The following is a 15,571-nucleotide window of genomic DNA, read 5'->3' as shown; positions in this document are numbered from 1 at the left end:
TCAGGGCAGCAGTGTTGACTTAGTCGACTAAAACTGACGAACTTTTTTGTCGACTGCGTTTTTTTTCACTGACGAAAACTAAATAAAAACAAAATAAAAACAAAGCTGTGATGACTAAAACTAAAACTAAATATATTGACAATTTCGTCATCAAAATAAAAACTAGACTAAAACGTTAGGGAGGGACTTTTATGTTTTTCATTTTATGTTTGGTTGCTCTCAGGTGTTGCGTGCTGAAAATAGCAGATCTACAAGCTCACAACGCGTCGCGCTGTGAGCTTGTAGATCTGCTATTTTTTAGCACACAACCAAGTGTAAAATCAGTCATTACGATGCCATCAAAGGCCTGCCAAAATACATTTTAGTTGACGGCCTAAAATCTTATGATATTTAGTTGACTAAAATTCGACTAAAACTAAAACTTTTCAGGTGACTAAATTATGACTAAAACTAAAATACATTTTATTCAAAAGACTATGACTAAAACTAAATTAAAATTTGCTGTCAAAAACAACCCTGCAGAGCAGCTTACTGATCATCATTCTCAGTTAAATACAAATCCACCCATCCATCCTCATTGTTTTGCAAACAGACAGACAACCAGACAGACAGAATGGGGTGAAAACAAACGCTTGGTTACATACTTACTGTAGTTCTCTTATTCCCAGATAGGAAGCCAATCATTTTGGTGTTGTGCTACTTTCTGTGACTCGCTCCATGTACAGCATACATGGGCAACTGGCGGCCCAGGGGCCACATGCGGCCCCCGCCTTCACTTAATGCGGCCCGCAGGTTAATACCGGAATACTAATATATTATTGATTTCAGCTGTTATAATTCCAAAAATGAGTCAAAATCAGTCTATCTTAGTAGCTTAATAGTAGTTTTTTAATTATTTATTTATTTTTTAATGTGCAATGTATTTGTATTTAGGATCATAACGTTAAAATAATTATATAACTAAATGCGTTTAAAATTAAATCAAAATGTTAGATTTCAGGATTCCAATTCAAAAATACCAAAAAATAATTCAGGATTCCAATTCAAAATAAGCAAAAGTAGGATGTAGAAATATGCATTTTGGCCCTCTGGAGTGAAGGTGGAAATATAGTGGCCCTCGCCATCATAAAAGTTGCCCACCCCTGATGTACAGTAAGCATCATTTCCTTGAGCTCCCCTTCAACAGTTCTCTGCCAGGTGTTTGGCCGTCCAGGCTACAACCAGGTTGTTGTTGCAAGAAAGGTATCTTAATGTTACCTTCTGTGTCGTTTCCTTGTCCATTCTTAGGATGTGATCTGGTTTTATTTCAAATACAACATATCTGCATTCCTTTTTGCCGTACTGCTCCTTATTGTTAATTTGTTGAGACAGAAGATTCTGTCGATTTTTCTCAAGCACCCTTTGTGTTCAACTTTTAACCATTCGCCAGCATTCTGAGCCATACATGAGGACAGATTTGACATGGCTGTTGTAGAGTTTAATCTTAGCCCTAAATTGTTTTGTCTCGATTTCCAGATTGGCTGATGTCTTGCGAATGCCCCATGGGCTTTGGTGAGCCTCGCTTGTTTCCTTTTTTTTGCTCTGCTTTCCTTGTATACCTTTTTAGGTATGTGAAGTCCCCTGCAAAGTCAAGTGGCACAGGTACACCCTTGATGGTGTTAGGTCTAAGTTTGATGGTGTTAATACACACCACTTTTGTCTTTGAGAGGTTTGTATTAAGCTTTGCATAAATGTTCTCCTGTAGATGTTTCTTCTTTGAGGAGAGAGGCCAACATGTCATCAGCAAAGCCGAGATCTTCTAAATGGGCATATGGGCTGTATCGTGCCCATGATATAGTCGATTGGTAATACAGTGGCAATAGTGTCAATAATGATTAAGGGTGTTCCAGCCTCTCTGTTTACCGAGCAATCTTCGTTCCTACTCTCACCTCACCTATGGTCATGAAGTGTGGGTCATGACCGAAAGTATAAGGTCGGGTGGCTGGTATCTCCCTTAGAGATAGGGTGAGAAGTTCAGTCACCCGAGAGAGACTTGGAGTAGAACCGCTGCTCCTACACTTGGAAAGGAGTCAGCTTAGGTGGTTCGGGCATCTAGTACGGATGCCCCCCGAGCGCCTTCCTAGGAAGGTCCTCGATGCACGTCCCACTGGGAGGAGACCCCGTGGTAGACCAAAGACCAGATGGAGGGATTATATCTCCAAACTGGCTTGGGAACGCCTCGGTATACTCCCTGAGGGAGTGGAGGAAGTTGCTCAGGATAAGGAAATCTGGAGGTCTCAGTTGGAACTGTTACCCCCGCGACCCGATTCCGGATAAACGGTTGAAGATGGATGGATGGATGGACAGCCATGCGAAGACATATGCTCAGAGGAGCAATCCTTTATAGTTACAATAATTGTCTTTAAAAAATGTTTTATTATTTTTAAATTCAGTTAAAATAATTTCGATGTAACTATTGCACCCCTATTGCACATTGAACCACTAGACAACAGCATGGAGGTTAGAATAGAGGCTTGCAGGCATTTAGTGAATGTTCTTCTTGAACAGTCTATGGAACACGCTCATTTCGAGTGAAAGGATGACACGAATAAAACGATGAAAAGACAGCCTTTTATTCATAATGGTCGATATAGCGAGGTTTTGTGCCCATACTGTTTGATAAGTTTGGATGAGCTCCTGCAGCCCCCGTCTGCAGTATCCACCTGTGCTGAGCTCAGCAGTCAATCAAGCAGAGAGAGAGAGAGGAGACCAGAGCTGGTGGGCCCTGGTTCAAGTCTTGCCCCATGCAAGATCTCACTATTTCCATAGATAATGCATCGGTTCCAACTGCTAGAAACTTTGGTGTGGTCCTGGACAGCCAGCTATAGCTAATCATCAGGCTCCCGGTTGTGGCCCGCACTGAATACAAAACACTGATGCTGATCTTCAAAGCAGCCAAAGGTACAGCTCCTCCATACCTCCAAAACTTGATCAACCCCTACAACCCCACTTGTTCACTCAGATCAGCCAACACAGGGATGCTGACAGAACCCTCGCTAAAAACCCCAGGACAAAAATCCGCTCGTCTTAGACAGTTTGCCCTCCTGGCCCCCAAACTGTGGAATAAACTCCCTGTCGCACTTAGAACTACAGAATCACTCCCTAGCTTCCGCCGTGGCCTGAAGACTCACCTCTTCAGACTCCACCTAAACCTATAGCACTACTGTAACACTCCCCTTCCCTCGATGACCACACATGAAGCTAGATAGCATTTTTAGGTTTTAGAAAAGTATTTTTTACATGCTATTGGTTGGGAGCTTGTCAATCAAGCTAGCCAAGCCCCTCCTACGGCATACGCAATTTTATCATCAATTTTAAAATACATGGGACAATAATTAAACAAAACGCATGTCATGGTGATTGAAAAAAGACTTTAAACGAGTGACTGGAAGCATAAAGTATTTATGACAATGTTTATTAAGGTAATACAATCAAGTGTAAAGTTTGGCAAAAGCATAATACTTTTTGGCACCAGCATGGGGGGGGGGGGGGGGAAACGGCGAAACTAGCGGCCATTCATATGAACTTTCTCTTGAAGTCTCTTCCTATATCGGCTTAAAGGAGACATCCAGACCAAAACACATATAGGGTTAAATCTGCCTTTTATCATACCCCTTCATACCTGCTTTAGTCGATTTTTTTCATAGCTGCCCCTGTTGCTAGATTTCGGCTGCCCCTGTTGCTAGATTTCGCGGGCTCTCTCATAACTAACACAGTGGATTGTCCTTAGGCTAGTGCGGTCATTTCTTGAGCTTCAAAGTTAGTATTTTTTTATTGGATTGTGTTTACACAACGTCCTGAGACGAACCACATCGCTGTTTTGACCTCACAGGCACCCTTACTTGTCAAACAGACCCCTCCCTCCCTCCCTTTCTAGCCTCTCCTCTCCCTGCTCTGGTGCAGAGCAGAAGCCGTTTGACAAGTAAGGGTGCCTGTGAGGTCAAAACAGCGGTTTGGTTGATCTCAGGACGTTGTGTAAACACAATCCAATAAAAAAATACTAACTTTGAAGCTAAAGAAATGACCGCACTAGCCTAAGGACAATCCACTGTGTTAGTTATGAGAGAGCCTGCGAAATCTAGCAACAGGGGCAGCCGAAATCTAGCAACAGGGGCAGCTATGAAAAAAATCGACTAAAGCAGGTATGAAGGGGTATGATAAAAGGCAGATTTAACCCTATATGTGTTTTGGTCTGGATGACTCCTTTAACTTACAAGCCGGATACTATACCCTTGGTTCGGCCAGATACTTGGTTTTGTCCTAGTCGTGTTTACCCCCCCCCCCCCCGCCACCCCCAGATACACACTGCCAGAATGGCGTCTACTCTAGGGATATGCATGCATAGCAGAAAACATCGTCCATTTCTATGCATAGCAGGAAAAACATTTCTAAATTCTATTTGAACGTCTCACAGGACACTGGGTGCTCTTGAATGTCAAGAGTGAGCCGAGCACCTCCCCCCCCCCCCCCCCCCCCCCCCCCCCCAGAACAAGCTAAACTCTCCTGACTTCACAGAAAAAGATGACAGAACTGAGAGAGTGTCAAGTGCAGGAGACGTGCCTTTGACTGGGTTGGTTTTGATGCAGGATTCTAAACCCCTGTGATTCTAAATCACTCTGAGATCGCAATGAATGAACTAATTCAACCAACTAACTTTATGGCCAATCTCTAAAATATTTAAGTTAGATAATCTAATTGAAAGACTAAATGCAGAACAAGCCAATGGTAGCCTGATTTCTTTAAAGGTCTTTTTTCCTCTTTTTCCACCCTTAACCCATTCAGAACGGGTACACAATTTGTGTTTCATTATTTTATGCTTTAAGTATTGAAAAATAGCAGATATACAAGCTCACAGCGCGGCACCGATTGCCGCGCTGCGAGCTTGTAGATCTGCTATTTTTGAAAAATCGTGAAAATTAGAATTTTGACCCGATTCTATAAGTGTCTTTTGAATCCTTCTAAGGTTTTTTTGAAAAACCTATGTTTCTATGTTAGCAATCTGGCCAGCCATCGTCAAAGAAAAGGTCCTTTTCACTTAACTGGAGCTCAGTTAGTCTGTTCTTGAGAGACTACTATGTCAGTGGTTCTCAAACGTTTTCATGTGAAGGACACCCAAAATGATATTTATTTGGCCACGGACCCCCATCTCAAAATATTTAGTTACAGGGACCACCCAGAAGCAAAATTTGAGTTACAAACGTTCGCTTTGAAAATACATAATAGTCAAAGATTTGCACACATTTTCACGACTTTTTCAAAAATAGCAGATCTACAAGCTCGCAGCGCGGCACTCGGTGCCGCGCTGTGTGTGTCCTGCTATTTTTTAATATTGTGATAAATGTTGATTGCGTAATTGCATCATGATATTACTGTAGCGTGAGTATTTGTTTCATCCCTAATAGGTTGTACGTGAAACTGCACATAAATTACTTATTCTTTTTCCGGTTTGTACATATCTATTTTGAGGGGCAAATGCTCACACTACAAGACACTACACCCCATTCCTGGAGGGAAGATTGACTCTGCGATTGGCTTGTTCGTTTCTGGGCCAACTGGCCGACCAATGGTGTCATTTCATGAGTCGGTGACTCTGTGACCGACTCAAGTCAGTCAGAGACACTCACCTTTATAGGGCTGGTCCCGCTGTGTGTGGTCCAGACAAAATGGAGCCGTCCTCAACCTGCCTCACTGGCATCCTTGAGCGGCATTTCTAGCGACAACAACAAGCTAGACATTCAGAGACGCTTTGGCTTTGGGTGGGGAAGTGAAAAGGACGTCCTGTCAAAGAGCTGTCTGTGGTATTCCCTTTGACTGGTGTATGCAGCAGCAGCAGCATCTCTTTACTGTTTCTTTGCGTGCGCGCGCGTGTGTGTGTGTGTGTGTGTGTGTGTATGTGTGTACATAAATGAATGCAAAATGGCGCGCACACCTCTTGTGTCCCTGCCATCTTTTATTTAGAAGTTAGAAATCTGAATTGTGCGTCGATGCGTGCATTGCATGCCTATTTGTGTGTGTGTGTGTGTGTGTGTGTGTGTGTGTGTGTGTGTGTGTGTGTGTGTGTGTGTGTGTGTGTGTGTGTGTGTGTGTGTGTGTGTGTGTGTGTGTGTGTGTGTGTGTGTGTGTGTGTGTGTGTGTGTGTGTGTGTGTGTGTGGAGAAGCCCCCTCCCGTTCCCCCGTCCTCTCCACAGCAGCCGAGCACTTGACACTTCTCGTCTTTCCTCTCCACAATCACTTTGGCATCACGTCTCTGCCTCACCGGTTCCTCGTGTGCACATGTGTGTACATACATGTGCACGTTGGGGTGTGTGTGTGTTCACGTGCGTGCGTGCAGCTCTGGGCGTGCCATGCCTCAGTAGCCTGCCACTGACAGCGAGATGGAGCCACGGTTTGCTTCTTGTCGGTCCTGCTCCTCCATTCTGAGCGTTGTCTTATTGTGGAGCAGAGATCTTTGAATACCAGAAAACTCAACCTAAAACAAAGTCGACCTCGACCGCGTGTTTTCCAACAGGTCTGTGGACTTAAAGGACAACTTTCGTTTTTTACAACAAGGGTTCATATTTTAATTAAAGAATATAAAAGATGAGTGTTAAAATTATTTAATTTACTTCTTTCTATTGTTTTAGAGATTCTTATTTCAGTGGTTGGGGGCATGCGTACAAGTGGCTAAATATGTAATTTTACACAGAATAAGCCCATTCCCAAGATACAACGCAACCTTTCATGGTTGGATGTGACTTATGGGGGATAGAAGTGTTACTGTTATTAGCAATAAAGAAACTGCTGGCTTATTGTGTCTAATAAGACATATTTAGCCACTTGTACGCATGCCCCCATGCGTACGCATGCCCCACATTTTAGCACGGTAAACACAATAAAACAATAGAACGAAGCAAATGAAAACATTTTAACACTCACTTTTTCTTTTCTCTAATTACAATCTAAACTATGAACCCTTGTTGTAAAAAAACAAAGTTGTCCTTTAAATTGGATGCAGAATAGACGAAAATCTAATCTTTGCTTCTGGGGGTCCCTGGAGGTCCTTAACCACTTTACCACTGCGCCACCCGAGCGCATTATGCCCCCCTTCCGTTATTTATTGTGTGTCTCTGACCCTGCCTTCGTAAAACAAAGCCCATCTGAAACTTGACATGGCTGCGGTTCACGATCCCAACACACTAGAGGAACCGGTTCCAGAACCAGTGCCGGTTCAACTTGCTTGGGAACCTTGGTTCGTTCTTGCGAACCAGCTTGCGTTTCCACCAGATTGAACCAGAGCCAAGGAGTTTGGCTCCGGAACCACAAAAAACAAGGATTTTGTGGTTCCAGTTCCGGACCAACTTTTACGGTTCGGAACCAACTCCGGTTCTCGGTGGAAAAGCTCACCTCTGGTTCATCCCATAGGCGGGAGGAAGAACCAGAACCGGTTATTTGCCCGGTGGAAAAGGCCCCAAAGTGGAGTCGCTGGTACTCGAGGCGGAAACTAAAGCCCTCATACTTTTACAGTCAGTGCACAAGCATTAATTTGTGTTTAATCTAATACTCATTTAGGATATAAGGCAAGAGTTTGAAGGGTCTGCAGATCACACGCGTCTCCTTCTCCTGTGCGACTGTAATTAGCTGATATGCTAATAATGAGTGCTTGGTACTGGGCTAACGAACCAGTGCTATCGTCCAGAGCGAGGGCTGGATTAGTCCCCAGTATCCCCCCACCCCCTTCCTGCCTAAGTCTAACAAGGTCTCCAAATGAAAGCTGTAATTAAGGGGGATGAGGAAATGTAATTATACCCAACCACTGTTACGGAGACTTTGTGTGTGTGCGTGCGCGCGGGTGCCCGGCCCGTGTGTGTGTGTATATTAATTTATTTGTGATCTTTAGATGGCCGTGTTGTGACAGGGCGTTCACACACATTGTAACCTAATCTGTTAATGTCACTGTATCTCGCAGCCAGGCATGACCGCATGGGGAATTAAATGGCCAGGGGAGGTGAAATGAATCAGAGGTGGTTGTGTGGGTGAAACGCACCGTTACCTTGTGGATCTTCATTATAGGCCAGCTAGGCCATTTGCGTCAACGGTATTTGATGCAAAATCTATGAATTATCATCACAAACAATGTTGCTGCACAGCTGCTTTAGCTTATTGTGTTGCGACCGTCAGGTCCCAGTTACTATCAAAACCTCCCCCGGCTGTCAGTCTGTCTGTCTCTCCATCACGTCACGTCACACTTTTGCCCTACTCATATCTCCACCACCGTTGCCCCTATCCATGCCAAACTTTGCACACACACTCCTTGGCTGCCAAACCACAACCACCATTTCTCACATGGCCCTCTTCTAGCGCCACCATGAGGCCGATTCTTGCTAAACACATTTTTGCGGTACACAGTATGTCTAGACTCATGTCATCAACATGGATCTGTCCCATTTCCCATATTCCCTCCTGATTGGCTACCATTGCCTTCTAAAGTGTATGCGACCTGACGGTCACTTATCTCCCGATTTAGGGAGTCTTACTGGTATATCGAAGGCTGTGGTTCTCAACCTTTTCAGGCCGCGACCCCCAAAATAATCATATTTTAACTGGGGACCCCCCACCCTAAGAGCTATGGCATCACATTTTGTATAACACGGTTCTATTGTGAAAATAGCAGATCTACATGCTCACAACGCCTCGCAATGCGAGGCGTTGTGAGCATTGTAGATCTGCTATTTTCACAATGTCTGCCTCTAATATTTGACAATTTGGTTAATGTTTAATTTGTCAATTTTAAAGGTATTAAAGGGGCTATAGTCAACTTTTTCTGCTAAAATAAAAATAATGTTTCGAAAATATTTTATAAAAAAATATACTTCATATATGTGTTTCTGTTCAAAAATGTCCATGGCGTAAAATAATGATAAAATAATCATTTTAGCCTTTGTCAGACTGACACTTTGTTTACATCCTAGTCTATTCTTTTATATGGATTGATAGGATGTAAACAAAGTGTCGGCTGTCGGCCCGACAATGGCGAAAATTATTATTTTATCATTATTTTACACTTTTTGTGGACATTTTTAAACAGAAACACATATTTGAAGCATATTCTTTTATTAAATATTTTCGAACATTATTTTTTTTTTAGCATCCGTTTCTCAAGAAAAAGTTGTCTATAGCTCCTTTAAAAAGTCCTTAAATTGTCACTTTAGAAATGTGCATATACCCTCTATCAGGGGTCTTCAACAGGGGGTCCGCGACCCCTAGGGGGTCCGCGGAGGTACTGCAGGGGGTCCGCGAAATTATTGCTTAAAAAAAAAAAAAAAACAGATTTCAAAAAATGTTTTTTCTTTTTTTTTTTTTTTTGCCATTTTCCACATTTATGTTAAAAATAAATCATGATTCTATCCATTTTGAATAGCTTGAATACATGATTACTATGCAATTGACAGATTGTTGATATTATTGACATTTGTTCTCAGTTAATAAGTAGTATGTTTAGAAATGGTAGTGGTACGGCCCACCCTGCTCGCTGTAACTTGTACATGTTTAAAATAAAAAATATGTCGTAGCCCCGACCCCCCCACCCTACGAGGTGGTAGGGGGTCCCTGCTCCATCTCCCCATCAGTTTGGGGGTCCCCGGCCTGAAAACTTTGAAGACCCCTGCTCTATACACTTAAACGTTATGTTGGTTTTGTTTAATGTTGAGTGAGAAAACAATGTTTCACATTAAGTTAATCATCTGGGGACCCCCCAAAATAATTCTGGGGACCCCCCTGGGGGTCCCGACCCACAGGTTGAGAAACGCTGATCCAAGGCAAGACACATTTGCAATCATGTCGATGCTACTGTATGTCAGGGATGGATGACGCTTGCCATCTTTTTTCCAGACCATGTTTCGGTCATTTCAGCTGCATTGCTGTGCTCTATCTATTTAAAATGCACAATATACAGGTTTCTTAATTGTGATCCATGCGGCCTAGGTGTTTTACTTTTCTTGTTTTTTTTACCAACAATCAAATAACTGAGCATTTACTGCAAATAGCAGCGTCTGAAGACAGCTCCCCATATCTAGTATAATTGCTCAAAAACATATTTTTTTTTATCGGTGACAACATGGGGTCGTGAAGGCAGCTGATTTTCACTGTCTCACTGTACTTTTATTTTCTGCCTTTTAATAAATAAATAAAAATCACCAAAAAAAACAACAGTGTTTTCTCAAGCGCTTTAGTGGAAACGTTTCTCATCTTTTTCTGAAAATATGTGAATAAAGGAGTCTTTACTGTGGCGCATCTCCAGTGAGGCAAGGCAGAGATGGAGCTTGATCCCTCCTGAAGTCTTCTGTTATTCTTAACAGTAATTGCATCGTTAAAACCCATTTAGAACGGGTACACACTATAGTGTATTATTATTTTATGCTTTAACTATTGAAAAATAGCAGATATACAAGCTCACAGCGCGGCACCGAGTGCCGCGCCGCGAGCTTGTAGATCTGCTATTTTTTCTTTTTTTTTAATCGTGAAAATTAGAATTTTGACCCGATTCTATAAGTGTCTTTTGAATCCTTCTAAGATTTTTTGAAAAACCTATAATGTTTCTATGTCAGCAATCTGGCCAGCCATCGTCAAAGAAAAGGTCCTTTTCACTTAACTGGAGCTCAGTTAGTCTGTTCTTGAGAGACTACTATGTCAGTGGTTCTCAAACCTTTTCATGTGAAGGATCCCCAAACTGATATTTATTTGGCCGTGGACCCCCATCTCAAAATATTTAGTTCCAGGGACCCCCCAGAAGCAAAATTTGAGTTACAAACGTTCGCTTTGAAAATACATATATTCAAAGATTTGCACACATGTTCACGACTTTTTCAAAAATAGCAGATCTACAAGCTCGCAGCGCGGCACTCGGTGCCGCGCTGTGAGCTTGTATATCTGCTATTTTTCACTGGTTAAAGCATTCAATAATTCTAGGCCCTAAATGGGTTAAGTCCATCATGGACGGCGCTTGTCGTTGGTCAACGCGCGCAGCGATGGCGGCGCTTTCATCTTAACCGCTGACGACGATGAGTGGGACGCAGCCATCGTGTATACCCTCATCTGCAGCTGTCTTGGAGCCCCTGTTTTTATGTGTGTTTTTATTTATACATTTCTTTTGACTCGATAAAGTCATAGCTTGGGGTTTCTTTTTGTCTCTGTCCACTGTTAGGGTTGGATGCCTGCCTGCAGGCTCGCAGCTGGATTCCTGAGTCTGACTACGAGGCAGGAGAAGGCCCCCAGCGCAGCCGTGTCAACAGATGTAGCTTGGTGAGTATGGAACGCGAAGACGGGCAAAGGGTCGCGCTCACACATCAAATGCTCATGGATTAAAGTTCTCAGCCGCCACCACTGAATTCAGTCATTTGGAGTCCATGGAAGCCAGCATGTCTTCTTGGACAGCTAGTAGATGGGCTACATTCGGTTGTTTTAATATTAGAGCATTTAGTGGGCACGGTGGCGCAGTCGGTCGAGCTGTCACCTCACAGCTAGAAGGTCCTGAGTTTGATTCTCGCTGGGGACGCTGTGGACGCGTTCTCTCCTCCGCGTCATCAGTAGGGATGGAGCCCTAAACAAGGGTAGCTCGATAACCCGATAACACCCGATTTGGGCTTATCAAGCTTGTTATCGAGCATAGCGGCCCATGATGTCATGTTTAAACAATCAAGACAAGAGGCTATCAAGAAATTATTCCAGTACTATCCATAATATAAAGCCATTTATTGCACACTAATGAATGATTGTTTTAATGATATTTAAGGATATTTTTTACTTTTGTCAATTGTCATCTTTTTATGGTGGTGGTCAGCAACAAACTCAGAGTCGCAAAAACTGGCCAATATAAAATATATCAGTTATGTCTTGAATTTGTCGTCTCATATCTTTTCACAAAATATTAGAAAATGTTCAATAGTGGGCTTGATAAAAGCCCGTCTCAATAAGCAGGATCGATAAGGTGCTCATTATCAATAACAATTAACAAGCTCCATCCCTAATCATCAGTGCCCAGTGGCAAAAGGGCCTTTCTGTGTGGAGTTTGCATGTTCTCCCCGTGTCCCCGACTCCCCAGGGTAGGTGCCTTCACAAAAAACATGCACATAAAATCCTAAAGGTCTCAGATATTTCATAAAAGCAAATGTTAAAGGCAAAGCCTCAAGCTGTGATGTCTTCACCTGGTTGGCAGTATGCAGAGCAGCAGAAACACATCATCATTTTACATAATATTGTGTAGGAAACAGCACTAGTGTGGGGGCTCCTTTCACACTGTTCCACAAATGGCACATTAGGACACAATTCTTTAGTCGTGAGATTTTATTTTTGTATTAACCCATGAATGCTCACGATTACACGATAAGTCACAATAGGCCTTCAGTCCATCTCTAGCCAAGGTCATGTATGTCGTTTTGTTTAGACGAGATGACAAAGACCTGCCGTTTGATTGGTTGGCAACCTACCTTTACAACGTATCTTGTCTCTTTCCTCTTCATTTTGGGCTGTGGAAATGGTCACTGTTCGAAGACCATGTCGATTATGAATTAAGGACATGCCTGCGAGAGGGAACGGGAGCCAGTGGACACACTACATCGGTGAAACTCTTGAGAACCAATTTACGGGCCAGAAAACAATTGAGTTCATTGACGCTGCGAATAGAATGGCCTCAGGCGGCCCGATTTGCTGCCGTTCCTGCTGCTTTAAAAAGCGGCGCAAAGCGGTCCCAAGTTTGGGAGCTAAAAGCACAGCAGCACTGAAAGTTGTCTCTTGCCTCAAAAAAAAACAAACAGCTGTGTACCCACCACTGTTGGAAATGCAACAGCAGAGCTGTGAGACCGAGTCGATGCAATGACTCAGCATTAAAATGCATTACAAGCAAAGGGAAAACGGTAACAGGGCGCCACTTTGTTCCCTCCGCCCTCTGTTCTCGTTAAGACTGTGAGGTTTTACCCTGTGAATCCCGCTGAATGATTAACATCTTTTAAACGGCTAGAGATAAGGGATCTAAACTCCTGGCTGTTTCTCTTTCGGAAGCCAGGCCTTTGATGCTTGCAGAAAGTGCTAATGTGGAACAGGGCTTTGCGTGAATCCTGAAACGACTTCGCTTGTGATTCGTTAGGGGCGTTCGTGTCTTGATTTCTCTGTCTGTCCCTCTCTCTGGCTCCCACTGCGTTTCTGCCTCCTCTAGGGCTGTCACAATTATTACATAATCGTCTAATCGCGATTATTTGACATAATCGCGATTATTTTTCATAATCGTCATAATCGCTTCCATGATGAAAAATGTTCATATATATATTTTAAAGTAAAAAATAGTGGAAATAGCAGATCTACAAGCTCACAACGCGCCGCGATGCGACGCGTTGTGAGCTTGTAGATCGGCTATTTCCACTATCAATGTTCTTATAAGGCTGTAACCGAACGTTCGTAGGTTCGAACGTCCGTTCGTTTACGTTAGCAATCGAAGTTCTAAATTAATGGGTTCAGGGTTTTTTTTCTCTTTTTTTTACACAAAAAATATTATCAGAATGTGAAAGACCAGCACATCGCATTCCACGGTGGCCCAGCAAATCTGAGTGCTCATTTAACAATTGTTAATATGAACGCTAATTAGAATTAAGTATCGCCGGCCGGGTGCAGGCTGCGCACATATTAAGACCTGACGGCCCGCCCGTGGGGCAGCGGACCGTATGTTGACAAACAGACTAGGCTACACACAAGAGTGTGTGCCGCTTACCGTAGCATGCTATATACCTTCTGAAAGCTACGAGTCTTGTGATTAAAACGACGCAAATTCGATTCCAGCGTCGAAACTCACAACGCTACGCTTCAAAGAAACAAAAGCATCAAAAGTAGCAGATCTGCAAGCTCAAAAATGCGGCGCTGCGCCGAATTGTTCGTTTTTATTAAATTAATTAAAAAATCGATGGTTCGAATTAATTCGATGGTCCGTTCGGAAAACCCCCCCTGAAGTTGGAATCCTTAGAACAGGGATAGATTACAGCCCTATCAGGCACATTGCACACATAGACATCAAAGGGGGCTTGAGCCCCTGACCTTTTATCCCTCTGTAAAAAAAGTGCTCTCTCCAGACCATGAATGCAGTTTTTACTATGGTGAAAGAAATGCAAACACCCTCTTTCCATGCCATACCTGAAGGCAGCATTCAAGAGAATTGTCTTGTCCAAACTTGAGTGCAGCATCTTATGTTGAAAGAATATCCCTCTCTGTGTAGAAATCCATGCCGTTACGCCACACCTCCAGTATTGACTTGATTATGCTTAGTTCACTGTGGTATCAAGCACCGAAAATAGCAGACCTCCAAGCTCACAACAAGTCGCGGCGCGTTGTGAGCTTGGAGGTTGGCTATTTTCAATATTTTCTCCCCAAAGCCCTTTTAGAAATGTCAGCCCCTGCCTCTCTAACATTCTCTGCACGTCCCTGCTCCCCTTACCCCATCTCGCGTCCTCCATTTCCGTGAAACCCCCCCCTACCCCCCCACCCCTCAGCTCCCGCCCCTCTTCGACGGCTGCTTCTTCTTCCTGCTGGGCTCGTTCGCGGCGCCTCCCAAGGCGGAACTCGTCCAGCTGCTGAGGGCGGGCGGCGGCCAGCTGCTGAACCGGCAGCCCAAGCCCGACAGCGACGTCACGCAGACGCTGAGCGCCGCCGCCTACCACGCCCCGCCGGGCTCGGACCAGGCCCTGTGCACCCAGTACATCCTCTACGACCCCCGGGGGCCCCACGGGCCGCCCCCCGAGGTGAGGCGCGGCAAGGTGTGGTCGGCGCCCTCCACCTGGCTCGTTGACTGCATCGCCGCCTTCCGCCTCTTGCCCGTGCCGGACTCGCTCTAAGCCTCAAGTTTGGTTCGCTTTGACCCACAAATTCAATGTTTTAGTTTGCACTCTTGATGTAAATCCGTGATTTTCTTTTCTTTTCTTTTCTTTCTCGGACCCCGAATTTGATCTACAGTCATGGCTAAAAGTATTGGCACCCCTGCATTTGTTTAAAAATAAAAACACAACACACAATCGTCTAGATTGCGCACAGTGAAGGAACATCAAGGTTAGGGCTGTCACAATTATTACATAATCGTCTAATCGTAATTATTTGACATAATCGCAAATATTTTGTCATAATCGTCATAATCGTGAATGTTGAAAAATGTTCATACATTGACAAACATTTTCAGAAATAGTGGAAATAGCAGATCTACAAGCTCACAATTGTGAGCTTGTAGATCGGCTATTTCCACTATCAATGTTATTTTTTAGAAGTAGAAAGTTGATAAATGTCAGTAATTTCTTTGTATATTTAAGTTATGTGTCATATCTGCCATGTGCAACTTCAAAGCCTAAAAGCCAAACAGAAATGTAATTGTCAACGACAAATACACAATTAAATCGTTAATCGCAATTATTTGTGTGACAATTAATCGTCATGTAAAATGTCATATCGGGACAGCCCTAATCAAGGTCTCTGGAGATGGACTTGGAGCCTTCAGATTGTCCATGCTTGGCTACAATCTGACCTCTGA

The 15,571-nt window shown here is 43.5% G+C and overlaps 1 protein-coding gene across 1 annotated transcript in view; it reads left to right on the top strand.

The window, feature by feature from the left end:
* Window positions 1-15,115, top strand: part of bard1 (BRCA1 associated RING domain 1) — a gene marked incomplete at its 5' end in the record, with an annotated part of 78,523 nt that extends 63,408 nt beyond the window's left edge. Inside the window, 2 exons of the mRNA XM_080752912.1 lie at window positions 11,219-11,316; window positions 14,547-15,115. Of these exons, the coding sequence (XP_080609038.1) occupies window positions 11,219-11,316; window positions 14,547-14,888 (440 nt within the window). The 3' untranslated portion in view covers window positions 14,889-15,115. The remainder of the gene's footprint in view (window positions 1-11,218; window positions 11,317-14,546) is intronic.
* Between the last annotated feature and the right edge of the window lie 456 nt (window positions 15,116-15,571).

The sequence above is a fragment of the Nannobrachium achirus genome (assembly GCF_963921795.1).
Source record: "Nannobrachium achirus genome assembly, chromosome: 22".
NCBI classification, from domain to species: Eukaryota; Metazoa; Chordata; class Actinopteri; order Myctophiformes; family Myctophidae; genus Nannobrachium; species Nannobrachium achirus.
Note: the sequence above shows the minus strand (reverse complement) of the source record. Positions and strands in the feature narration are given on the sequence as shown.